Source organism: Natator depressus, chromosome 20 (genome assembly GCF_965152275.1).
Source record: "Natator depressus isolate rNatDep1 chromosome 20, rNatDep2.hap1, whole genome shotgun sequence".
NCBI lineage: Eukaryota > Metazoa > Chordata > Testudines > Cheloniidae > Natator > Natator depressus.
In genome coordinates, this window is record NC_134253.1 from 497,528 (window position 1) to 523,503 (window position 25,976).

The 25,976-nt window shown below is 46.5% G+C and overlaps 1 protein-coding gene across 3 annotated transcripts in view; it reads left to right on the forward strand.

Moving 5' to 3' along the window:
* The first annotated feature begins 6,428 nt into the window (after positions 1 to 6,428).
* The window catches only part of DIP2B (disco interacting protein 2 homolog B), a 124,535-nt gene continuing 104,987 nt past the window's right edge, over positions 6,429 to 25,976 (forward strand). For all 3 annotated transcript variants that reach the window (XM_074935782.1, XM_074935783.1, XM_074935784.1), the window contains exon 1: positions 6,429 to 6,592. In XM_074935782.1, coding sequence (XP_074791883.1) covers positions 6,505 to 6,592 — 88 coding nt within the window. In that variant the 5' untranslated portion in view covers positions 6,429 to 6,504. The remainder of the gene's footprint in view (positions 6,593 to 25,976) is intronic.

Consider the following 25,976-nt stretch of genomic DNA (forward strand, 5'->3'; position numbering starts at 1 on the left):
CCAAAGTGGTCGGGCTTCAGTGAAAGAAGAAAAAAAGCAACTTATCTGGCTTCTATACTCTGTCCATTGTCAAAACTGTCCAAAACAATTTCTGTAAAGTAGGTTCATGCTTTAAATGTTAAAATGATAATACATGTATTTGTATTTCTGTTTTTGACATTGCCAAGGTGCTATGGGAAATTGAAATAACAGTTAGAAAAATAAAGCTGATTTAAAGAAGCAATCGTTCTGTCTTCGATTTCACAATGAGATGCTGTTCGATGTTAAATGGCTTCTAATACTACTTTCCATACATGCCTGAAAACATTGGATAATGTCTCCTATCCTTGCCGTCTTGAGATAGTGTTGTTTCATGTTACAGGAAAAAAGATGGATTTCTTTCTTAAGATGGAAAGGTTGAAGGAAAATAGTAAAGGCACGGTAGTTCAGATTTATTCAGGAAAGGAAAGTTAGTTAGGACTTGAGTCCAGAATGATGTGTCGACTGCAGATGGACCAGTTCTTCCTTTCCCATATTTGAGAGCAAGAGGTCATTAATGGCAGGTAAAACAAAAGTGCAAGTAAGCTCCTATCTGTGTATTTCTAGCATACTGATTAATGTGGTAGCTCTTGCTAGTCCCTCCTTCAGTCTTCATGAGCCTCCCTCAGAGAGAGGAACCCAAGGAAGAAAATCTGTTTCACCTATTTTGGGAAGGCCTCTCAAATGTGGCATGACTTGTCTTGTGCTTTAGAACAAGACATGGGTGCAATAGGGTATTCCACAGCTGTGCGCCCTTCAGCGGAAGCATGTATTGTTCCTCAAGATGGGTTCTGTCAGCTTCATGTGCTCTGAAGGCCCACTTCACCATGTGTACAGGCATGTAACCTTCCTGTATCAGTGTGACAGGGTAACCAGTGTGTCATCCATAGCTCAGTTCAGCCATCTCAATGGCCTGACTTTCAATAGTACTCAAAACCTGTAGCTTCATTGGTCTGTTTACATTGTTCTGGGCATGCAGGGCCATGGATGGAGTGGTAATTGACCTAAGACCCTACAGAATGGGAATTTTAAGTAGTGAACTAGAAGAAAGCTGCCTATGACTAAAGTAGGGGTTCCTAGATTGTAATACATGAGCTTGATATTCCATCAGTTAATTTCACAACCATTTTTAAAGTGGTATGTGAACCAATACAGTTTGGGAGCTGCTGAACTAATCTTACTGTCCATCGTCAATGCTAGATGTGGAGGACAGTGTTGGGATGCTGCAGCCACAAACCTTAATCTCCTCTTTGAATACATTCTCTGTTGGCTGGCCTGTGCAGGAACAGACTACTATCTGTTTCCTATCAACCACAAGAGCCCTAAGCAGCACTATTCTACAGCTACAGAGGCCCCCTGAGGTTCAATTACTGATGCCACAGAAGGTGGTCACAGACCAATGTCTAGTGAATGGATACTCCACTGTAACTAGCACCAATGTCTCCAGCTTTTAGCACTATCAGCTGCGGTGCCACAGTCTGAGTGGGCTGTGGGAACATAAGAACGGGCATAGTGGGTCCGACCAATGGTCCATCTAGCCCAGTATGCTGTCTACTGACAGTGGCCAGTGCCATATGGTTCACAGATAGTGAACAGATCGGCAATTTTGAGTGATCACCCCTGTTTCAGAGGAGCAGCCGTGTTAGTTTGTATCTGCAAAAAGAACAGGAGGACTTGTGGCACCTTCAAAACTAACCAATTTATTTTGAGCATAAGCTTTCGTGAGCTACAGCTCACTTCATCACCTGTTGTTCAGTACCAGCTTTTGGGATTTGGAAGTTTAGGGTCACCTGGAGCATGGGTGTGTCCCCCTGACCATGTTGGTTAATAAACACTGGTAGATCTAGCCTCTCTGAATTTACTGGATTAAAAAAAAAATTAGGTTATTCTTTTGGCCTTTACAACATTCCATGGCAGCGAGTTCCTTAGGGTGCCTGTGCATTGTGTGAAGAAGTATTTCGTTTTTTTTTTTTAAACCTGCCTACTGTTTTCATCAGGTCCTCTCTAATTCTTGTGTTCTTTCTCCACACCATTCATTATTTTATAGACCGCTATCCTATCCTCCCTTTAGACCTCTCTTTTCCAATCTGAACAGGCCCAGTCTTATAATCTATATGGCAGCTGTTCTGTACCCCTTAACCATTTTTTGTTGCCCTTCCTTATGCCTCTTCCAGTTCTAATGACTTTTGAGACAGGGCAATGAAACTGCAGGCAGTATTCAAGGTGTGACATACCATGGATTTACAGTGTTATGACATTTTGTCTTATCTATCCCTTTCCTAATGAGGCCTAACATTGTTAGCTTTTTTGACTGCCATGGGATATTGAGCAGATGTTTTCAGAGAACTAACTACAAGATCTTTATCGAGTGGTAACAGCTTGATGACTCACTGTTGCAGGTCCAAGGGGGAAGGGGGCAGTCAAGTCAGCATCCCTCTCCAGGCACACCTCTTCAAAATTTTAACAAATGGAAGCTGCTGCACTTGAAGCAGCTTGCCCCCTGCTCTATTGCTCCTCATTGTGGTGGGGAGGGGCCAATACTGAGCAGGAAAGGGAGGAAATAGGTAGCTGCTAGGAGCAATTGCTGGACACTCAGCATTGGTAACAGCCATAGTGCAGTAATGTCACAGGCCTGTTCCCAAAAAATGGCTGCCATGTTCACACTCTTGTGCCTTGCCCTGGCCCCTGTTGCTTATTCTGTAAAGGGCCAGGGCCAGGGTTGTAAACAGGACAGAGGTTGCTACAGCTGCAACTGGTGTGTGGGACTCAGCAGGAGGAAGGGGTGTCAAAGCTGTTTGTTGCAGTTGAGGTGTAGCCATGTTGGTCCCAGGTATTAGAAAGATGGTGTGTGAGATAATCTTTTTTTGGACCAACATTAATGGGTGAAAGAGACAAACATTTGTGCTACAGCGAGCTCTGCTTCAGGTCTGGGAAAGATACTCATGTATCACAGCTACATATGAAGTCAAACAGCACATATTAACATAAGAATAGCCATACTAGGTCAGACCAATGATCCATCTAGCCCAGTATCCTGTCTTCCAACAGTGGCCAGTGCCAGGTGCTTCAGAGGGAATGAACAGAATGGGTGATCATCAAGTGATCTATCCCCTGCTGCCCATTCCCAGCTTCTGGCAAACAGAGGTTAGGGATATTTCAGAGCATGATTTTGCATCCCTGCCCATCTTGGCTAATAGCCATTGATGGGCCTATCCTCCATGAACTTATCTAGTTCTTTTTTGAACCCTGTTAGTCTTGCCCTTCACAACATCCACTGGCAAAGAGTTTCACAGGTTGACTGTATATTGTGTGAAGAAATACTTCCTTTTGTTTGTTTTAAACCTGCTGCCTATTTTCATTTTATGACCCCTAGTTCTTTGTGTTATGAGGAGTAAATAACACTTCCTCATTTACTTTCTCCACCCCAGTCATGATTTTGTAGACCTCTATCATATCCCCCCCCTTAGTTGTCTCTCTTCCAATCTGTAAAGTCCCAGTCTTATTAATCTTGCCTCATATGGAAGTTGTTCCATACTCCTAATCAATTTTTGTTGCCCTTTTCTGTACCTTTTCCAATTCCAATATATCTTTTTTGAGATGGGACGATCAGATCTGCACACAGTAGTCAAGATGTGGGTGTACCATGGATTTATATAGAGGCAATATGATACTTCTGTCTTATCTATCCCTTTCTTAATGATTCCCAACGTTAGCTTTTTGTGGCTGCTGCTGCATATTGAGTGGATGTTTTCAGGGAACTAGTCATAATGAGTAAGTTCTCTTTCTTGAATGGGAACAGCTAATTTAGACCCCATCATTTGTGTGTGTGTGGAGAGAGAGAGAAAATTTCCAATGTGCATTATTTTGCATTTATCAACACTGAATTTAAACTGCCATTTTGTTGCCCAGTCACCCAGTTTTGTGAGATCCTTTGTAACTCTTCACAGTCTGCTTTGGATGTAACTATTTGAATAATTTTGTATCATCTTCAATTTTTACTACTTCACTGTTTTCCTGATCATTTATGAATATGTTGAGCAGTACTGGTCCTACTCCAGACGTGTGCGTGACACCACTATTTACCGCTCTCCATTCTGAGAACTGACCATTTATTCCTACCTTTCTGTTTCCTATCTTTTAACAAGTTACTCATCCATGAGAGGGCCATCCCTCTTACCCCCTGACAGCTTATTTGCTTAAGAGCCTTTGGTGAGGGACCTTGTTTTAGCTTTCTGAAAATCCAAGTGCACTATATCCACTAGATCACCATTGTCTACATGTTTGTTGACTACCTCCAAGAATGATAGTAGATGGGTGAGGCATGATTTCCCTTTACCAAAAACCAGGTTGACGCTTTCCCAACAAATCATGTTCATCTACGTGTATGATTAAATCTCTTCTTTATTATAGTTTCTACCACTTTGCCTGGTACTGACATTAGGCTTACTGACCTGTAAGTGCCAGGATGGCTGCTGGAGCATTTTTTTAATTTAAAGTGGAAGATAGCTAGTATGACATCTGTCATCCTCTACAAAAGCTGATTTAAATGATAGGTTACGTATCATAGTCAGTAGTTCAGAGGGAACTCAAATGTGAAATTGTAGAATTCGTGGGTGGATACGCTTGGGTCCTGGTGCCTTACTGCTGTTTAATTTATCAGTGTTCCAAAACCACCCCCGCCGACACCTCAATCTGGGACAGTTTCTCAGATTTGTCACCTGAAAAGAATGGCTGCAGTTTGGGAATCTCCATCATATCCTCAGCTGAACTAAGGGGCCATGCAGGGTGCAGTTATCAGACAGAAAGGGGGGAGGAGGGGGTAGAGAGTGTTGTAGTGAATAAGGATGCAGCGATCAGAGGGTGCACCTGGCCAACCCTCCTGCGGTCTTTGGCTTCAGCCCCTGCCGCAGCAGCGGAGCTGAGTTTATCCGCCCTCCCTGGTATTTTTAGAAATCAAGGATCGGTCCTAGGCTTCTGTGAATGTTTGTTTATTACCAACAACCTGCCTTTGTGTTTTACTGAAAACAACCCTGACAAAGTCTTAACCTTAGTGCTCAGCCATACCCCTGGGGGCTTTGGTCAGCCCGGGGTTCCCTCCACCCCACCTGCTGCAGGGGGGCGAGGGGGGAGAAGAGCTCCCCGGCGCTCCCCAGTAGCAGTTGGTGCAATGAACCCGGTTACCTCCCCACCGTGCGGCTCTGGGCGGCAGGCGTGGCTGCTGGGGGCCCGGGTGGCTTGAGGGGGCAGGGCACCCTGGGGTGCAAGGCAGGTCAAGAGCTTCCAAAGCAAAAAAGGACCATGGCGTGGGACAGCGCCGGGTGCGGTTCCGGGCCGGGCCGGCGGGGGGCGCGCGGCGCCGGGGGCGCTTCCGGGCCGGGCCGGCGGGGGGCGCGCGGCGCCGGGGGCGGTTCCGTTCCGGGCCGGCAGGGGGCGCGCGGCGCCGGGTGCGGTTCCGGGCCGGGCCGGCAGGGGGCGCGCGGCGCCGGGTGCGGTTCCGGGCCGGGCCGGCAGGGGGAGCGCGGCGCTGCAGTGGCCGGCAGGGGGCGCGCGGCGCCGGGTGCGGTTCCGGGCCGGGCCGGCGGGGGGCGCGCGGCGCCGGGGGCGGTTCCGGGCCGGGCCGGCGGGGGGCGCGCGGCGCCGGGGGCGGTTCCGTTCCGGGCCGGCAGGGGGCGCGCGGCGCCGGGTGCGGTTCCGGGCCGGGCCGGCGGGGGGCGCGCGGCGCCGGGGGCGGTTCCGGGCCGGGCCGGCGGGGGGCGCGCGGCGCCGGGGGCGGTTCCGTTCCGGGCCGGCAGGGGGCGCGCGGCGCCGGGTGCGGTTCCGGGCCGGGCCGGCAGGGGGAGCGCGGCGCTGCAGTGGCCGGCAGGGGGCGCGCGGCGCCGGGTGCGGTTCCGGGCCGGGCCGGCAGGGGGCGCGCGGCGCCGGGTGCGGTTCCGGGCCGGGCCGGCAGGGGGCGCGCGGCGCCGGGGGCGGTTCCGGGCCGGGCCGGCGGGGGGCGCGCGGCGCCGGGGGCGGTTCCGTTCCGGGCCGGCAGGGGGCGCGCGGCGCCGGGTGCGGTTCCGGGCCGGGCCGGCGGGGGGCGCGCGGCGCCGGGGGCGGTTCCGGGCCGGGCCGGCGGGGGGCGCGCGGCGCCGGGGGCGGTTCCGTTCCGGGCCGGCAGGGGGCGCGCGGCGCCGGGTGCGGTTCCGGGCCGGGCCGGCAGGGGGAGCGCGGCGCTGCAGTGGCCGGCAGGGGGCGCGCGGCGCCGGGTGCGGTTCCGGGCCGGGCCGGCAGGGGGCGCGCGGCGCCGGGTGCGGTTCCGGGCCGGGCCGGCAGGGGGCGCGCGGCGCTGCAGCCGGGCCCAGCCGGGCGGTGGCGCCGGGCCCCTCCCCCTCACGTGACCGCGGCGCTGGGGCTCAGCATGGCGGAGGCGGCGGCCGCTCCTGCTGCGCCCGGGATCCGGAGCCCCCAGCGCTGAGCCGGGCCGGGCCGCGCCTCCCCGTCCCCGACATGGCCGAGCCGGCAGGCGGGGGAGCCTGCTCCCTGCCCCGGGAGATCCGCGAGCAGCTGGCCGAGCTGGAGCTGGAGCTCTCCGAAGGTGGGGGTCGGTGTGGGGCGGGGGCGGCAGGAGTGGGGCTCGGGGACGGGGCTGGGGTTGGATTAGGGGGCAGGGAGGGGCTCGGGATAGGTGTGGGGCTGAGCGGTGGGGCGGAGGGGGATAGGTGTGGGGTAGGGTTATGGCTGGGGGGAGGAAGTTGGGGGTTGGGCTGGGGCTGGTGGGGGTGGGTGTGGGGCTGAGCACGGCGGGTAGGTGCGAGGTGAGTAGGTGTGGGGCTGGGAGGGGTGGGGGTGGGTGTATGGCTGGGGTTGCATTAGGGGGCAGGGAGGGGCTCAGGATAGGTGTGGGGCTGAGCGGTGGGGTGGAGGGGACTAGGCGTGGGGTAGGGTTATGGCTGGGGGGGAGGAAGTTGGGGGTTGGGCTGGGGCTGGTGGGGGTGGGTGTGGGGCTGAGCACGGCGGGTAGGTGCGAGGTGAGTAGGTGTGGGGCTGGGAGGGGTGGGGGTGGGTGTATGGCTGGGGTTGGATTAGGGGGCAGGGAGGGGCTCGGGATAGGTGTGGGGCTGAGTGGTGGGGTGGAGGGGACTAGGCGTGGGGTAGGGTTATGGCTGGGGGAAAGGAAGTTAGGGGTTGGGCTGGGGCTGGTGGGGGTAGGTGTGGGGCTGAGCATGGGATAGGTGCGAGGTGAGTAGGTGTGGGGCTGGCAGGGGTTGGGGTAAGTGGGGGCTGGGTTTATGGCTGGGGTTGGGTTAGGGGATAGGTGTGGGGCTGGGAGGGGCTTGGGTATGTGTGAGTGATGGGGTGGAGGGGGATAGACGTGGGGTAGGGTTATGGCTGGCGGGTGGAAGTTGGGGGTTGGGCTGTGGCTGGGGGGCAGTCAGTGTGAGGCAGGGAGTCTTCTCTGGTCCCTTGCTTGGGGTGGGGAGGCTGGAGGCTCCCCTCACTGGCCCTTCGGTGTCCTCATCCTTTTCCTCTTGTCCTCTCACAGGACGTTTAGAGGATTTCTTCACTCCCCTCAATCTCCTTGCCGTGCTCTTCCGGGCTGCGGGAGGAGCCAGTGGAGGGTGACTGGTCTGGGTTTTGGGGAGCCCCCAGGCTGTGGGGGCAGTGGATGGAAGTGTTGGGGGAGCCCCCAGGTGGCTCGGGATTGTGGGGGGTTAATTGGGATAAATCCCCTTCACATGCTAAAACCTGCTTGTGTCTGTTGCGGTGGGGTGGGCAAATATTTGTGAGCCTCCCTTCTGCCTTCTCACAGACAGGCTGTGTTGCGCGGGGGTGGGGGGTTTAGCTGGGCCTATCTCCTTTATAGTGGGATGACCCAGTGTGTCCTTTTTTCTGGTGTTTGAATGTGCCCCTCTTGGTACTCTCAAGCTGTGTTTAATGGGGTGAATCCCAGTGGTACGCTCATCCTGCATGCATCTTTTTAGATTTCACCACCCAGGCTCCCCATGCTTGTAGCCTGTCTGTCCTCTAATTTCTCCCATGTACACAGCCAGCATGTGTGTTGTGGCCAGTTTTTGCAGCATCCTCACCTTTGAGATGTAGTCTAGCATCCCTTAAATGTTAGTCTCTTCGAGTCTGTGTTTAATGTTCCTGACTTACAGTGCTCTGCTGATTTTCCTGCAAAAGTCTGAGAGGAGCTGTGGGTAGCTTAGAAGATGATTTCATCCTTCCAAAGCCCTGGAGAGACAACTTTAGGGAACAATCACGTGCAAGCCTCCAAGGGTGCATATGTGGAGTGCCCCATGGGTCTTATCTAAGCCCTAACTGATGATTGTTTATAGTTCGGGAGTGACAATTCTCAGGTGTTCTTACAGATGTTTTCTTCTTTGTTTGCTGCCCTCATGAATTTTAAAAGCTGTTTTAAGGATTTTCAGGGGAGAGGAGACTGGAGAAAATCAATGGTGGGGGAGGGGGAGAGAAGCTTTGGATAACAATGGAAAAAATACAGCATAATGTTCTCTCCATATGACCTGAGCAAGTTGTTTCATGCAGCCATAATCAGTTCACACAAAGTTCCTGTTTATATTGAAAACAAAACCTTAACTTGTGTTTGAGACATGAATGTGACATTTCCGCTTCCCTTTAAATGTACATAGGGTGTTTTCTGTGCCCTAGTATCTAGGTTGTTGCCATCAGTATGGCTGTGTTGTAAATTTCTTCTTCTAGAGCTGTAGGTTAATATTTCTGTCAGGCAAGAGAAATGTGTTGGAATCTGGGGTGGGTAGATGAATCTTGTGAAGGAAATGGCTATATTTTACAGATTGAAATGCTCTATCCATTGCAAGTTACTGGGTTCAATTCAGGTTTCAGAGTAACAGCCGTGTTAGTCTGTATTCGCAAAAAGAACAGGAGGACTTGTGGCACCTTAGAGACTAACCAATTTATTTGAGCATAAGCTTTCGTGAGCTACAGCTCACTTCATCAGATGCACCGGTTCAATTCAGGAATTGCTAAGTAACATTTCTTGGCTGGCAGGAGGACTGACTAGATAGTCATAATGGTCCCTTCTGGCTTCAAGGTGCTGATCATCTTAAATGCACATAGACTTGGATGAGGGTTGGCACTCAGCATCTTGCAGGATGAGAAGTGTTCTGTAGCAGCATGAAGATAGCACTTCTCAGTTGAAGCCATTTGTTAGGAGCGTTTTAATGCTGGTTTTTGTTTTGCCAGGTACTGTTCAGAAACACTTTATTTAAGCATTTAACTAGAGCGGTAATCCTATCTGGTGTTAACCTTTATGGACTGTTTGACAGTGTGAAGTACTGAGGAATTGTCCTTTTTGATGCCCTTGGATATCTCATGTAGAAGAACTCTTAATTGCAGAATTTACTGGAACATTCTGCTGCTGGGAAAGCATTTGTGTTTTGTAGTGTGTGTAACTTATTTCTCATGATATTAGAGAAAAGGCTAACCCTCTGCATAGTGTAACTTTTTGATACGTACTGTCATGCTCTTCGAAAACCTTGTTCTGTTACTGTACTTCCTGGGCTTGAGGCTGTTGAAACTGCAACACAAAGCAGCAGGGAGCCTTAAGCTGCTTGAATTGTTCGCATACGTTTTTTATGGTTCTGCATACTTTGAATATTGGGTGTTTCTTTGCAGAATCTTTTGCTTGCCACTTACATCTTTGCGGCTGGCATTTAACTCATATTATATTTTGCTTGAAAATATTCCTAAGGAGCACTCGCTTGCTGCTTTTTTTTTTAAGCATGAGAGAGTCTCATGTCTAAAGAGTATATGTAAAGAAATAACATTCTGCATAAAGGGACAAGGTCAGACTAAAAACTGTCTTGGTTCAGTTACAATAGTACATTAAATGAAAGCCTGTCTCCTAAGTAACTCCCCCTTGCTCCCGCCCCCAAATTGTGGAACTAACATGTTTGATATTGCATTGTTTGCTCTGCGAGTGTGTTATACCCCCTCCCCCACCCTGTGTCTGTCTTGTCTGTTTAGATTGTCAATGGTTTGAGGCAGGGACTGTTTACTGTTGTGTTTGTACAGTGCCTAGCACAATGGGGCCCCATTCTTGGCCCTTAGGCTTTACTGTAATAAACATGATTATTAATAAGAATAACGCTAAATTTTAAGGAAGGAATTTTCAAAGAAGTCTAAAGGAGTTAGGTGCTTTGTCATTATGCACTAGACCAGTGCTGCGTACATTGCAGTTTAATATGAGGTTTGGCTTAATCACCACCTTTTTAACAGACGTTAAGGTCCTGATCCTGCAAAGTTCTCCCCTCTCTGAAGCCAACAGGTGCAGTGGCCTGCCTGACAAAGCAGCCTAAAGCTTCTTGAAAATGTCCCTTAACTGATATCTTGTTTCTGAGACAATTGGGGCCTGACTTATACTGCCTATTGACTTGCTCAGCACTTTTGAAGGTGCTCAGCATCTCTTGAAAATAAGTCCCTCTGCTGAGTTAAGATTAGAGACTTTAATATGAGCTTCTCTGTTACTTTGATCAGCATAATCCTGGGTCTGTGTGCATAGTGAACACCATTGCATGTGAGTTGTATTAAAAAGGCAACATTAATAACTTTTGAGGGTAACCTTGTGTAAACAAAAGGAATCCAGTTCTTTCTCCTTGCATCTGCTTTTATCTCTGCGTTTCATTGAGAGGTGGTGGTTGTTTACCTTCTGGGTGTTTCTAGTGGGGATTCTGAATAGGGCACAACAACAGGTTAACTCTCCCCATTTCTGAAAGGGGAGAGGAGCAGAACCTGTGGGGAGAGTGCCTATGAACATCAAGTCATGTATGGGGGATGCGCAGCATTGTTTAATTCCTGGTATAATGTGTCATGGAGAGGTGTGGGACAATGTTGTGCTGTTGTCACTGGGTTTCTTCAGGTCACCTCTTATGGCTTGTTTTTGCACACAGTGTTAGGTAACTATTAGCCTACACGGTATGGGGTATTTATAACTCTGACAAAGAAAATGCAATATTAAACCTAATCTGGCACCATGCATGGAAGAGATGCTGCATCAGCATGTGAGCTGCAAAATGGAACAGAAGGATTATTTTAAATACATACAGAAAATGGAAATTGTGGGCTTCCTTAAGGAACAGTTTGTGTGGCAAAAGCAATAGGACTAATTAAGCCTCTGTTCTCTGCAGATCATTTCTGACCAAACCTTGTGGTGAATATGGAAATGTCAGAAGCCCAATCCCTCAGTACACACACAACTTCTGGGCAAAGCACTAGAAGACATTTCATAGAGTAGCGCTGCGGTTGCCCCGTGCCTTGTTGCATAAGTATCTTCAAATATGTCATCAATGCTTCCGATCTGCTTGTGGCAGTATGAACTGCTGGTAGATCTGTTGTTGCTATGAATGTTACTAGAAATACTCTCCTTGTTAGTGGCGGGAGCAGCTTCTTTTGCCTTTTTTCATTTGTTTAGTATTCCATTGCACATCTCCTGTAAGTTCCTTGGAGAAGGGACCTGGTCTCCCGCATGTTAACCCACTATGTTATAAACAATAAATGAACCATTATAAATGTGTCAGTGACCCATGGGTACTTACATCTTGTTCTTCCTTCTTCTCTAACTCCTTTCTGGTATTTTTATCCGCCTCTTACACCAGATCTATACTACAGACCTATATCTGTATAACTACATTGCTCGGGTGTGAAAAATCCACACCCTTGAGTGATGTAGTTATACTGACCTAACCCTTTGTGTAGACAGCGCTATGCCAATGGGAGAAGCTCGCCCGTCAGTGTAGGAGTGTCTTCCATAAAGCGCCACAGCAGTGCATGGCTGTACATGAAGACAAGCCCCCAGTAACACCTGTATTATACATCAGTAATGATGTGAAGTACTACTTGGAATTTTCATCTACTGCTCTTTAATGAGATAATATCCTCAGCACTTTAACTTAGACAAAAGCTATCAATCTGCTTCCCCATCCTTGACTGAAGCTCAAAAGAATGAACAGTTTCATGTTTCCATTAGAAATTGGCACGCTGTTTTACACCTCTGCCAGCTGAGGTGCTGCACCTGGAATGTGTTTTTGGGGCCACTCTGGATGCTTGTACTTAAAATGTTCTCCTGGATTTCTGTGGAAAGTGCTCCTACTTCACCCCCTGATTAAGATCTCTTGCCCTCTGTAAATTTGGCCTCAGTCAAATACAATGTTAGCAGAAGTGTCTTTCTTTGGCACTGAATTAGAATGTGTTCAGTAGAAGAATACGTCCTGAAAGAGCTCTGTATATCTTAAGGTTTCTACAGTATCATTTGTTCCCTTAGCTCAGAGAATTGATAAAGGTGAAAGGCTCCGTATGCCATTAAGCTTGACCTGATCTCAGCAGCTGGAAATGGTTACTTTCTTTGGCGATGTGTGTTACCTGATCTATTAACTGTGTATTGATTATCTGAGACTTCCCAATTGACCAATTAATACTCTGAGGTTTGACAAGCTTCAGTTCCAAGAGTAGGCCCAGAGCTGTTAGAATTACGGTTAAATTGGAAACCCCAACGTGCATGGTTGGAACATACTTATGAAAAAAGCTTTTGAATTTGCAATCTTTTTATTTGCACAATCAGTGAACACACAAAGTAATGCAATATTAGCTTTACATCCAGTGTCGTGCCGTACACTATCTCCCCCAGTTCTGATCTAGGAGTAGAGAGACAGGGGGAGTTCTATGAGAGTCCTGTCCTATCCCTGGCATGCCAAATAGCCGAAGTCTCAATGGACTAAACTGTGGTTAGGCCTGTTATAGTATCCAGTGGTTTCCATGAATATTCATAGGAGTATTTGGCCTCCTTTGCCCATAACTAACTTCCTCACCCTAATAATATTGGGGTGTCCTTATGCTATAGGCTAGTATATTAATTATCTCAAATTTATTAGCATATATGTCAGTTGGTTACTATAGCAATTTTGTGGTTGTCTGCTGATACTCCTATCCCAAAATACCCTAACCGGCATTAGCTGACTTCTTGAGGGTACCGGTCAGCATTTTATGCTAGACATCAGCAGAATTACATATTGCAAAATTATATCGTATGCTGCTATCTTGTGACTTGGGGTCACTGTTGGTCAGCTTTCTTTTGCTAAGGCTTATTGGCCTAACTTCCTATGCTAACTGCTTAAGCTACTATCTTGTATGCCTGTGGGCTTTGTACCTGTATCTTACTATATCTTAGTTTTATGCTTAAAATCTGACTTTAAACCTGTAATTAACCCATAAACTACATCTGTGTGGACTGAGTTGGTGCTGGTCCTGGCAGAGAGGAGCCCATGTTAGGAAGTCTCTCACACCCTTAGGCCCTCATATCCTTGCTCCCTTCTGCAGTGGTCCAGCTATACAGGACGGAGAGCCTGTCATGGACTCCCAGGTCTTACGGGAAGAGGGGATATCTTTTCTCCCCAAAAGGTGCCTCTCTGCAGAATTCCAGAGTCCGGACTGGCTAATCTGCTCAGTTGCTGGTACAGTAGAACCTCAGAATTACGAACACCTCGGGGATGGAGGTTGTTCGTAACTCCAAACAAAACATTATGGTGGTTCTTTCAAAAGTTTACAACTGAACATTGACTTAATACAACTGTGAAACTTTACTATGAAGAAGACAAACACTGCTTTAACCATCTTTATTTAAACAAAACAAGCACAGAAAGAGTTTTCTTACCTTGTCAAATATTTTTTTAAACTTCCCCCTTATTTTTTTAGTAGTCTACATTTAACACAGTACTGTACTGTGTTTGTTTTTGTTTTGTGTCTGCTGCTGCCTGATTGCGTACTTCTGGTTCCAGATGAGGGGTGTGGTTGACTGGTCAGTTCGTATCTCTGGTGTTCATAACTCTGAGGTTCTGCTGTATGTTCAGGAGCAGGTTGATGTATGACTTAAGAAGGAGAAGAATATATGGTGCATTAATTCCATTTTTAGCTAAAAATGTTAGTGTTAAAACACTCTAACATTGAGACTAGGGCTGTTCTTTCTAGGCAAAATTCTCTCGCGCTACTTTTCATTCAAGCTCCATCCCAGCTGTGTTAGAGGGACAAAGGGGGCAAGATATGAAGAGGCCAGGGCAGGGAAGAGGACACATTTTCAAATGATCAGTGAGATGTAGTTACAGGGAAGCAGCTTCCTCCGTCTGGAGCTCCAGAGGAGTTGGGTCAGCTGGAGAGGGAGGCCTGTGCTAGGCCTGTAATTATCATGCACGTCAAGTGGATTCATGTTATATAATACAAGCTGCGAGGCTGTTGCACTGTTCCGTAATGTGGTTATAACATAGGCGAGGCTGAACTGTTAAACACCCCCCTGTGACGTGACGTAACTTGTAGCGTTTAAGCGCAGGCCCAGAGTTCTCCTGCTTGCATATCTGAAGTTAGATGCTTCAGAACGTGGCCTGATATTCAGTGATGATGTACGCTTGCTGTGGGCGCTCAGCACCACTGAGAATCTTATTTAGGCCCCCAACTTCGCAAATGATGCCCAATGCTTTCGTTCTGGGTGACCATGCCAAGTCACAACTGTACTAGCTACAATTTTGTTGTAATACAGTTGCTGTTAACCAAGCTTCCCTGACTAGTGTGGACAAGACAACGCTAGCCCAAACTGCACACCAGCCCTCCCAGGCCTTGTCACACTTTTCTTCATGCTTCCCAATGGTGGGAATGCTAGTGTAGACAGACAGCTGGTGTTTTAACCACCATGACAGCTACACCTGCTCTGTGCAGGGGTAGATGATGTAGTAGCGAATGTGTCAATGGCTGGTCTACATTCGCACTCCCACTGTGTAAAATTGTAAGGAAAATGTAGTGTAGAGACAGCCCTAGCAGTGCGAGGCGTGGTGTATAGCAGTTTTAAAACAAGACTTGGACAACAAGAAACCCCATCGTCTTGGTCACTGGTAGAACCTTGCTAGCAATAATGGTGTCTAAGCGTGAGTGTGGCCATCACAGACCGTGATTGCCAGTGCTACAAAAGGGACCAGGTTTAAAGAACAGTAATTTGAGTCACTGTGGACTTCACTGAGTGGGTGGGATCCATTTGTGTTACAGCTAAGCTTAAGCCCCCTGTGCTCTTGGTTCAGTCATGGTCACACAGCAGTTCTCACCCCAGGCCCCTTAGACGTGGAACCATCCACTGCAAACTGAAATATGTGGTGAGCGCCTTTCAGCTAAGTGGATGGATTTGGAGATATTCATTCCAGAGGCTGTCTTCAGCCTCTTCCTCTGTGACCTGTTGCATTGAGCTGGCATTGCCATACGCCATTCCATATGGCTAGACAGAAGAGGGATGCTGGTAGGAGCAGGGGAGGGTCTCTGTTGGGTAAGGTAGCCAGATCTCTGTAAGAGCTCAGGAAGGTGGTGTGGTCATCAGCATGCTAAGGAATTCTGGGTTAGGGCTTCAGAGCGCACATAGGAGTAAGCGTTCAGGAGGCTGTAGGGGTATTTCCCTCTCGGTCTCTGAAGGGTTCTCACAATTGAGTGCCCCTTTGTACAGCGCCCAGCACAAATAAATGGAAAATGACAGTCTCTGCCCCAAAGAGCTTGAAGTTTAAAAGGTGAGATAACAGGTGGAGGAGACTAGCAAGAGGCTCTGGGTGGGGCTTGGAGAGAAGGGGTCATGCATAATAGTGTGTGTAGTTCTAAGCCAATTGGGGCAGTAGTCACAACTCACCCCCTACTCATTATTCTTTGATTTCCTGGCTTCTTTAACCTCCCTTCCTTTCACCCTCCTGCCCCCTTCCCCAACTGAGCCACAGGTGAGAGACTGTGTTTAGCACTATGGGTTGATCTCTTTCCTAGAGGATTAAATGGTCAAGTCTCATAATGCTAAATAGCCTTATTTGGCTGCCAGTTGCTGTTGGACCTTGGTTTCTGTCATCTCTGTTGTTTGTAACTAGTAAATGGATGTCTGTGTAGTGAATTTCAGCTTGTGCAACCCAGGAAGGAATTGGGGTGTGGCTGGGGAGGACCTGTCTCTCCTTAGGAACAGGCAGGAATTCCCCTGTTAGAGATTCAGTGTGTGTCACTTTAATCTGATCTCATACTTGCTCTGAGCTGAGTGCTGCAGGGTCATTGTATCTTTGTGCTTGCTTCATGCTGTTGAAGGAGTTAAGGTTTCTGTTTACTTTTCTGGTTAAACATACATTTTGCTGTCTGGTCTGTAACTTCCAGTGTGGGTGTTTCTGTGAATGACTTCATGCACCTTTGTTTATTCCTCTTAGGGAGGGCTGTGTCTTCCTGAGGAATCAAGAATGTGTTTTTGCAGAGAAAGGTTTCATGTTAAATTTTTACAGAGCAAGGAATAACAAGTGGTGCTGCAGGTCAGGTTTGAGAGGTGTCAGGAGAGTGGTGGGGTTAGCCAGGGATGAGTTCTGCAGGGCGAGATGGAGATGTATTGGTAGAACTGCATGGGAAACATAGGATGACTGTAGTTAATGGGATAGGGTCATCATTTCCATTAGAATCAAAATTCACTGCAAAATCTTGATTTTCTTCTCATCTAATAAATTGTATTTAGCAATTTTCATCCCTCAGTCTGAAAGGTGGGTGAAAATTATTTTACAGCTGGAGAAACTGTGGCATGGAGATTAAGTGATTTAGGCAAAGTCACACAGCGAGGCTCTGGTAGGGCTTGCAATAACTCAGATCTCCTGAATAATCTGTGTCCTAGCTATGGGGCCATACTGCTTTTATAATTCATGTGTATGCAGTAACTGTGACATAGGTCTTGGGTTAGACAGAACTGGTTCAGTGGCGATTGTGATTACCCCGCTTCTTTAATTTACCTGCAAGACTGACAATTGTTACTGAGTCTGCTGAGAACTCTGCATGCGGATTTGACGTGTCTGCAGCCTACAAAGGGACAGTTGTGAAGCAGTGGTTTGAAATGCATAAACATCCTGTTTGAGTATGTCATGGGGGGTGTTATGCAAATCCAGAGAGCAGTATTCGCGCCTTTGCCGGTTTAAAGAAGATTCTGATAAGAGACTGCAGTTCTGATTGTACTTTATTCTCTTGGGCCTTATAACCTGGGAAAGAGTGACACAGACATGGTTACACGTGGTTCTTAGCCAGTGTCAGTGGCTCAGTTGGAAAGAGGAAATACAGCCCAGAAATAATGCACGACGGAGAAGCAAAGAAATAAAGGGTATGTGTACATTGCGAAGTTGTTGACAAAACTTTTGTCTTTCACAGGTACTTTAAAAAGCCCCCCCCATGAAAGACAAAAGTTTTGCTGACACAAATGGCAGTGTGAACGCAGCTTTCTGCTGCCAAAGCTAACGCCGCTCGTGGGGCTGAAAGTATTTTGTCAGCAAAAGTGCCAACAAAGAGCATTTACACACGCTGACTTTTAGCAACAAGGCCATGTCGACACAGCCTTGATGCTAAAATCTGTGTGGTGTAGACAAGCCCAAATAGTCCCCATCACCAATGAATCAAACAGAAGGCCTGAAAGATCCCCTGAACGTTATGCCATGCAGATGAGCAGAGCAATGAAAACCATTAGAGGACTGGAGAGATGGATTTAAGAGTACAGATTGTAGATTGAAAGAACTAAATACATATAGCTTGGCTGGACTGTGGTTGTGGGGGGAATATTACTACCAACACATGTCTGAAGGCTGTAAACACCAAGGAGGAAAAGGGGGATCCAAGCTAGGGTGACTGAGAGTGGTGGGAGAAAATAAAGAATGCACCAGGTCTTTTAAATACTCAGCTGTACTGAAATAGGGGAGAGAAGACTATTGAAACCTTTGCTGGGAGATTTTATGCAGCCCTCAAGGTTAAGGGGAGATCCTGCACAGGCTGAGAGAACGGGGCTGAGGGTCCCTTCTCCTTCTATGAACTCAACACATAAATGTCTTCTGGCAGAGAAGAGGAGCCTGTCTGTAACCAAGCTTTTGACAGTCCCCTACAATAACTTTCTGTGTTACATCCTGGTCCCTACATGAACACAAGCTCGCTTAATACCCCTTTCTGAATGCTTCACACTTGAAGTACCTTTCATCTGAGCATCTCTTCGTGCTCTGCAAACATTAAGTAATCCTCACAACATCTTTGTGAGGCCCTGGCTTATGCATGCGGGGATATGAGTCACAGAGAGATGGCTGACGTGAGTTTCCAAAGGTTATGCAGTGAGTCAGTGGCAGAGTTGGTTATGGAAATCAGGAGTTCTTACTGCCCATTCCCTGAAGACTAAATAATCCCAGGCAGTGACTTCTTTTTGGTTTCACTTTTCTTTGTAGTGAACATCAGCTCTATGATCTTAAACTGTGAATCTTGTGCTGATGAAAGATGTCAAAATGTCAGCCTTGGGGACTGAATCTTTCCTTCCCTCACCCCCTGAAAACATACAGCAATGGCTGGACAAGACTCCCCAAAATGTACCCAGCATTCCTCACTCCCTGACCTGGAGGAGAGGGGAGCTTAGTCTCTATGGCCCATTCAGTCCTTCTTGTGTCTGAGACTGCCAGCCGGGGGGCCGATTTGTGGTGGTATCCTTTGGCGATGTGGACACCTTTCCACTAAGAACTGGACGGAGAGCACAGATTCACTCCAGGTAGGAGCCAGCAAGCAGTCATCAGATGATAACATCTCATGCTGGAAGTGGAAGACGTGATATCCCATTCCCATAGGTTTAGTAACTCGATCAGTTTGGGGGCGGGCGTGGGAATGTCTGGCTGTCTTCTCTATCCAGCACACTTGTTTGCTGTTTTCTTAGTTCTATATGTAGGGGTTTTTTTTAGGTTGGATAAAGGGGAAAATGACTCTTTTGTTTAGGCTGCCACTCTGACCATTTGCTCTGATGAGGAGTGGGAGGCTTTAGCGGGAGACTTCTCCCCATGCCCCTCCTTTCTGGTGTGTTAATTTATAAATCCTTTCATTTTAGCAGCTTCAGACGATGTGAATCAGGACTCTGCTTCTCTGGAGCCATATTGTAGCTAGAGCCAATTTCTCTCTCTTGAGAGGGGGAACATCTGGTAGCACTGATTCCTGGTTTGTCTTTGGGATCCTTACTGCCTCTAGCATGACTGATACTTGCAGCTCGTCAGGATGCTCAGGCTGCATAGATGTGCTTGGAAGACTTGCTAACTTGACTCACCTCTGTGTTTAGAGCCTGTCCCAGGGATGGCTGCCCTAGATAGCTGGGGTTTCAGTATCGGGGTTTCAAGAGTTCATCAATTTTCTGTTTTAAATTCTATCCCGCTGAGACTTTGAGACACAAGTGTGATGGACGTTAAAATTGTCATATGGGGTCAGACTGCTGGTCTGTTGAACCCCATATCCTTCCTGTAGTCACGGACAATACCCAGAGTTTCGTGAAAAGGTGTATGTGTGTATAGAGAGAACCTATAGTGTTTCTAACTCACATGTAATGAGATAGAAAGGTTAAGAGGTTCCTTCCTGACCCCGTGTATCTGATTAGTTTATGCCCTGAAGTTTGCCATTTGATTGGATTATCATGTTTGTTCAGAGTGACAAAGTTCAGAAGTCAGATTCAGATCACTGTGAAAAGTCCCCAGGGTGTGAATAAAAGCTGAAGTGAACCAAGTTGCTTGTTTGGCTTGTGTCAAACTATAATATTCAAAGATATTGTCTTAACATGATTTTCCGTAAACTGTATCTCTGAAGGTAATAAAGAACATTCTCTGAAACTGCCGGTAAATAGGCAATTGGTTATCAAATGCACAAGCACAAATATAAAATCCCATTTTAAATTTGACTTCAATATTTAATAACAAAGCCACCTACAGAAACATCCAGTTAATGTGCATAATTATTAGTAAGTGACTATGATAGTAATACATTTCTATCACTTGTGTCTTCTGGGTAATGGAATATGCACCATGTGAGACAAAACATTTTTTCATGTTAAATAGTCAAGACAGCAAATAATACCTAGCTTTTATAAGTATTGTTAAATGTACTATTTTGACCATATGTAGAGATGAGATCTATACTAACAGGTGCATTAGGAAAGGGTTAGTCTGAGAACTAGATGGATCTGGGTATTGGCAATAGGCTTGTCACCTCTGGCTGCCAGTTTGAACCCGGGTCAGGTTGGCAGCGACTTACAGGGTTGGTCTTCACGGCACAGTTAACCTTGAGTTACAACTCGAGTGTTGCCTGTAACTTGAGGCCTGTCTGCACACAGAAGCTTTTGGACTAATTGTCTGAATTGGGTCAGTTAAAGCAATTCCTAATTAGGGCTGACTGGAAATCCCAAATTGTTGGTAGGGTACAGTGAATTAAGGAGGATCCATCAATCTAGGATAATGTGTCTCATTATAGTTGTATAATTAGAACAGAAAAATCTCCCTCCTGTATGCACCATGTGTGAGGGGAGCACTGAATTCCAGCTAATGGATGCTCTGCAGACAGCAGCCTTCCAAGTGCTACATGTTTTTTGCCACTACATTTTAATAAAGCAACATCAGTAGTGGTTCAAACTCCATGCCTGTAGTCCTCACTCTGAATAAAAGTCTGCAACTCCTGAGTATTCTCTGAGAAACTAATCTGTTTCCACTCTCTTGAATATTTCCTATTTGATTAAAAAAGGCCTTTTAATACATGCGCATAATGCTTTTCCAAACTTAAAAGATCTGAGTTTGAGATGCTTAGATCTCTATCTGTCTGCATCCTGTAGCAATGTTTACACCAAAGACAATCAGTAGAATAATAAATTTGGCGTGTCCTTATTTTTGCAAGGGTCTAGCCAGTGGGCACTTTTTTTTTTGTTCACTATTACCTTAGACTGTCTTTTTAAAAAACAAAACAGAACTGCTCATTGTTCAAAGCTGGCATGAGTCAATGGGATTTTTCACTTGCTGGAAATTTTTCTAATTTTTTTTCCCGCTAATTGGGGATTATACACACTGGCATCAGGATCAGCAAATATCTTCTCTTTGAACTCTTGTGGGGGTGAGTGGGAGACTTGGGCAGCTTGGCATGCAGCCTTGCATTGTGGAAACCCAGCATTTAAGTCACTGCATCAGTGATCAGTGTGGAGGCTTTCAGAAGAGTTCCCCAGCAATCAAGCAACCTGCTTTCCCCAGTCCATGTCTCTACGGAGGGAAGAACAACTAAAATAATTGTATCCCTGCCTGATAAAATTAGGCCCTCTGTAATCTCACTATCAGAATAGCCGGATGGCTAGCTGCCTTGAAGAACATATGTTTTAATGCAGGAATAATGCATTCCATTTAGGATGGCCATAGCTGAGGGGCTGGGTGACTTAGTGGGTAAAGTGCTCCCATTTTGCCTCTGGGATCAGGGCTAATATCAAGCATAGGGTCTATAGTGCAGCAATAAAAAGGCACTGGCTGGGACATTGTTCCTATCTGCTGTTCCTAACGAGGATGCTGTCCCTGTACTTCAGCCGTAGCAGCTTTCAAAAACTTTGGTCTGTCCTGTTGTTGGAAAGAAACTTGGAGAGCAAAGGGAAGATTTACAACAAAAGTTCCAAATTGCGGCTCTGTCTGCCGAAAGGAAACGTGTGCTAGTGTAACTATATCGGGGTTGTTGCATTCGTGTAATCCCTCAACGTAGACCTTCTGCTCTGGTGCAGCTTAGTCTGGTAACAAACCTAAGCTGACTGCACTGGTGTCAGCCCCACTTCGTGCCCATGCAGCGCTTTTCCACTGGGGTTTGTACTCGGGAATGACATAAAGTCTTTATAACAGCAAAAATTTTCTTAGTGCAGACAGAACCTCGAGTGTACGGGGAGCTGGCTGGTCAAATGCTGTGGGTGGCTCCTCGGTTCCAGCTGCTGAAGTTCATTACAAGGAGCTAAAAATACACAAGTGTTTTCTCAGTGTAACTTTTCCATGTGCAGTTGTGGTAGTTGCCATGAGGGTGTTCTGGGGCTGAGTGGGTGCAGAGGTGGACTGTGCTGCTGTGAATAGGAAGGGAGGCGACCATGGGACAAGCTCTCTATTACGATGTGGTGCATACAATGGAAACGTATGAGGAGTGATGAGTTTAGAGCATGCCCCCAGGATAAATTGTGGCACAGCACCCTGCTGACCTTAAAGACTCTGGACTCAGTGGATGTGGTCTGGAGGATAGAGCACTGGATTGGGAGTTGGGAGATTTGGATTTGGTTTCTGACTGTGTTTCCGTTGTCACTGTGTGGAATCGCAGGCAAATTGCTTCTCTTCTGTGCTCAGTTTTGCTGTCTGTAAAAGGGGGATAATGGCGCTTATCCTGCTTTTGAGCCTGTGATGGAGAGTGCTATGTAAATGCTAAGTGTTGGTGGTAAGTGCATTTACTTGAAAGTAGAGTTTACTGGTAAGAGGTTGTACAAAATTCATTGGGCTAAAATACACCTTTAATTGGGGGAGCGACTGTGACAGCATCTTAGAGTAGGGTGAGGGAGTCCAGCCAGGCACATGCTGTTTTTTCAGCTAGATTTCACACTGTCTTCCCTGGGGCGGTTGGTTTCATCCTTTGCTCTAACCCTTTTTCCTTCAACTCACTCTCGTGTCCCTGGCATGATTAGTCTCTCCAGCTGCACCTGGCTTCCTACTGCCATTTCTCTCTGCCTGTTCCCAGTGTGTCGTCCCCTCCTTGAGGGTTCTGCCAGTCACTGCACTTTTTTTAGACACCTTTTTTCCCCATTGGCTAACTCCAAGACCCCAAAGCTTAGGGAGCCTTCAGATTTCTGTATTTCTCGCTTGCTTAAACAGACCCATTCGCCCTGTATGCTGCTGCTTGTTTAAACAGAGAAAGCTCACTGTGTATAAAACTGCAATGCTAGTGAACCCTGCACTAGTAACACCTCCCAATCTACCTGTAGTTGGCAACCAATCTGCTGTAAGCAACCCTCTCCAAGTATCTCTGGATTTTCATTATATCCCTTTATCTTTAAATAAAGATCACCTCTGCCATGCAACTGGTTTTTGCTGGTTCCTTGAGTGGCCACTTAAAGACTAGTTTTACTGTATGTTTACTGCAGTGGATAACATGGGACTTTGCATTGATGGAATGTAAATTGTTGGGTGCTAACAGGAAACTTTTCCTTTCTGTCCCCGCTATAATCAGACCTGTATGGAGTGATTGTTTGGGACAGCAGTAGTAGCCCACAATGCTCTTAGCCTCTGCTCCCTTTAGATATTATGGGATCTCTTCACTTGTCTTGTAGATGAACATCTTTGAGGTTTTTTTTTAAGTCTGGGTTTACACTAGAGCTCAGGACAGACTCATGTTAGCTTTAAAGATGCTAAAAAGGTGCTGACTTTTCCGATCCCAAGTAGACAGGGCCAAGCCTTATGTTAGCTTAAGTATGGAAATAGTCTATTGCATGGTTTTGCAAGCCATTTCATTACATGTGTAGGCCCTATCTATGTTGACATATGAAGTTGCATTCTAGCATGAGGCATGCCAACACATTTTCTGACAACCCAGTGGTGAAAGCACCAGTGTGTTGCTTGTACGAGCATATTCCCACCAGTGCAGTGCTGTATCAGAGTGTGAGATTTCCCAAAGAGGCCAGTGTACTGGAGGCCCTAGCTCCTGATGGCAGTATATCCAGAAAGCCACTAAGAACATGGTTTGGTCTGTCTGGTAGCCACCATTCTTGAAAATGGTGGGTCCAGACTGACTGTAGGGAAGGTTCCATAGGCCCCATCTATGCTGTTAATGCAGCCAGCCCTTCACTTCTGAGAGTGCCAAATTAACTGCACTTGGAAGTAGTTTCGTAATTAGAGGCCATTTGGGTAAGAAACTTTAACAGAAGAAAATGCATGCAAAATGGACATCCTGATAAGACTGTTTTCTTTGCCTACTCATTGTGTCCTTATTAGTACACTTCACTGTAATTCCCACTAGAAGATTTGTATTCCTGTCTCACTGCTCTGGAAACAGGGAGCATTTTGATAAACTACTCTTGCCAGCCAATAAAAATCCAAGAAGCATTGGGGGAGGCGGGGATGGCATGAACATTGCTGCTTACATCTGAGCAAAGTTGCACAGAACAATTGTCGTAGTCATGTATGCTGTCTGATGGGAAAGCAAAATCTGTAACTAGCACAGTCTTGTGTTGACTAGCAATGCTGAAATTCCTGTTTACAGTGTGCTTTGTCACTGTTGGGAGAAGAGCATGTAAGAGTTGCTCCTAAGGGTTGGGAAATAATCTTGATGTCTTCCAGTACAGGTTTATATGCTATGCAATGGTGAGCAGATGGACAGAATGAGAGATAAGATTGTTACTTTAGGAGGAGCGAGGAATCTGAGTGAAAGCATAAACTGGGAACTCTTGCTTACTCAGTACATTTACGGTAGAACCCTTATTTTATGAATGAATTGGGGATTGATGAGTTCATAAAATGGAACATCTCAAAATTAAAGTACAGTGCATAAGTTGCAGTATGGTGCACTGCATTGCTTTCTTCTTGCCCTTCGAACCGCTGCAGAGTGATTTCCAGTTCAGCGAAGGCCTCAGAATATGAAGGGATGTCAACTTATTCTTAGTCAACATTATTTTCACTATGTGATTCCCTCCTGCCCCCCCCCCCGCCCCATTGGGAACAATAGTTCAAATAACTGGTCATTCATAAGGTCAGTGTTCATAAAATTGAGGTTCTACTGTACAAAGTTTAGTGTAACTGAATATAGAAGGTAAGTACATCTTCAAAAGGCACTGTGTCTGGGGTTATCAAACATGCCCTGTCACAGTAATGGTATATATGCTTACATCCTTGGCTCGTAAAAAATCATTTTGGAAAAAAAATTATTTCCATTTTACAGTTGGGAAAACTGAGGGGAACAGAGGTGAGGTGTAACTTTAAGCAAGTCACAAGTCAGTGGCAGAGCTGGGAATAGAATCCAAAACTTCTGATTCAGGCCTGTGTTCTGTATGGCGGACAACAGTGTCTCTTTAATAAAACAGCTGACATGTAATACATAATTTGACCAATTATCAAACAGGTGTATATGTTTAGGTTGTGTGTGCCATGGCTGTCTATCAGCTGCATTACATTTTCAGGTGGAACAAAGATTGATTATAAAGCTAAACATATAATTAGAATTCCACAAAGGGAGGCCTTCCAGGTGGAATTGCCACTGAGGGTAATTTTGGTCTAGTCTGTTTTTAAATTCTTGAGTGAGTCCCTTTTTATACTTCATGAAAGGCCATGTATTGCATGCAGAAAATGAAAGACAAAGCGAGTGAGATAATCTTTTATTGGACCAGCTTCTGTTGGTGAGAGAGAGCTTTTCTTCAGGTTTGGGCAGATAAATATATTACCTCACTCACCTTGTCTCTCTAATATCATGGGATGGACACAGCTACAGCTACACTGCATACATACAGAAAATGGTTAGGTTTTGAGCATCAAGGTGGATGAAGACAAAGCAAATGAGTCAGATGTAAATGATCCTATATTATGTCCTTGCTGCAACCACACCTAGAAACCTTAAATTAAACATTGGAGCAGTGTTTGTTATGCTTGCATTTGATACACTTCGCTTGTTAAATCCTGTTTAAGTTTGCAGTACATCACAATGTTGTGTGGTTCATTTGCAAAGTAAGCTGTGAGTTGAACCACTGTTAAACGTTTCATCAGAGTTGTGATTATCATTTTTGACCAGAGAGAGAGAAGTCAGTGGTAGAACATGATCAATGAGTTAATTCGCTGGTACTTTCTTCTAGGTCAGACTAATATAAACTTTCAGAGTTAATGCTGTTTTAAAATGCCAATAGTGGGGAAACAGACCACAGAAGAAACATGAAAATGTAATTGTGCTCTGAGGCTTGGGTATCAAAAGATCTTTCACTTAAGTCCCTGTGCATTTATGTATGAGGTTGTGTGTGTGATTTTTATGAGTACTTGGACAAAATATGGAGGGTGCAAGTAATGAGTTCCTAGGTTTTTGGTCTCACCCAAAGTCCGATTGGATGCCCTAATGTATCAGATTTGAAACATCATGATTCCTGTCAGAGTGTATCTGTCCCTTTACTA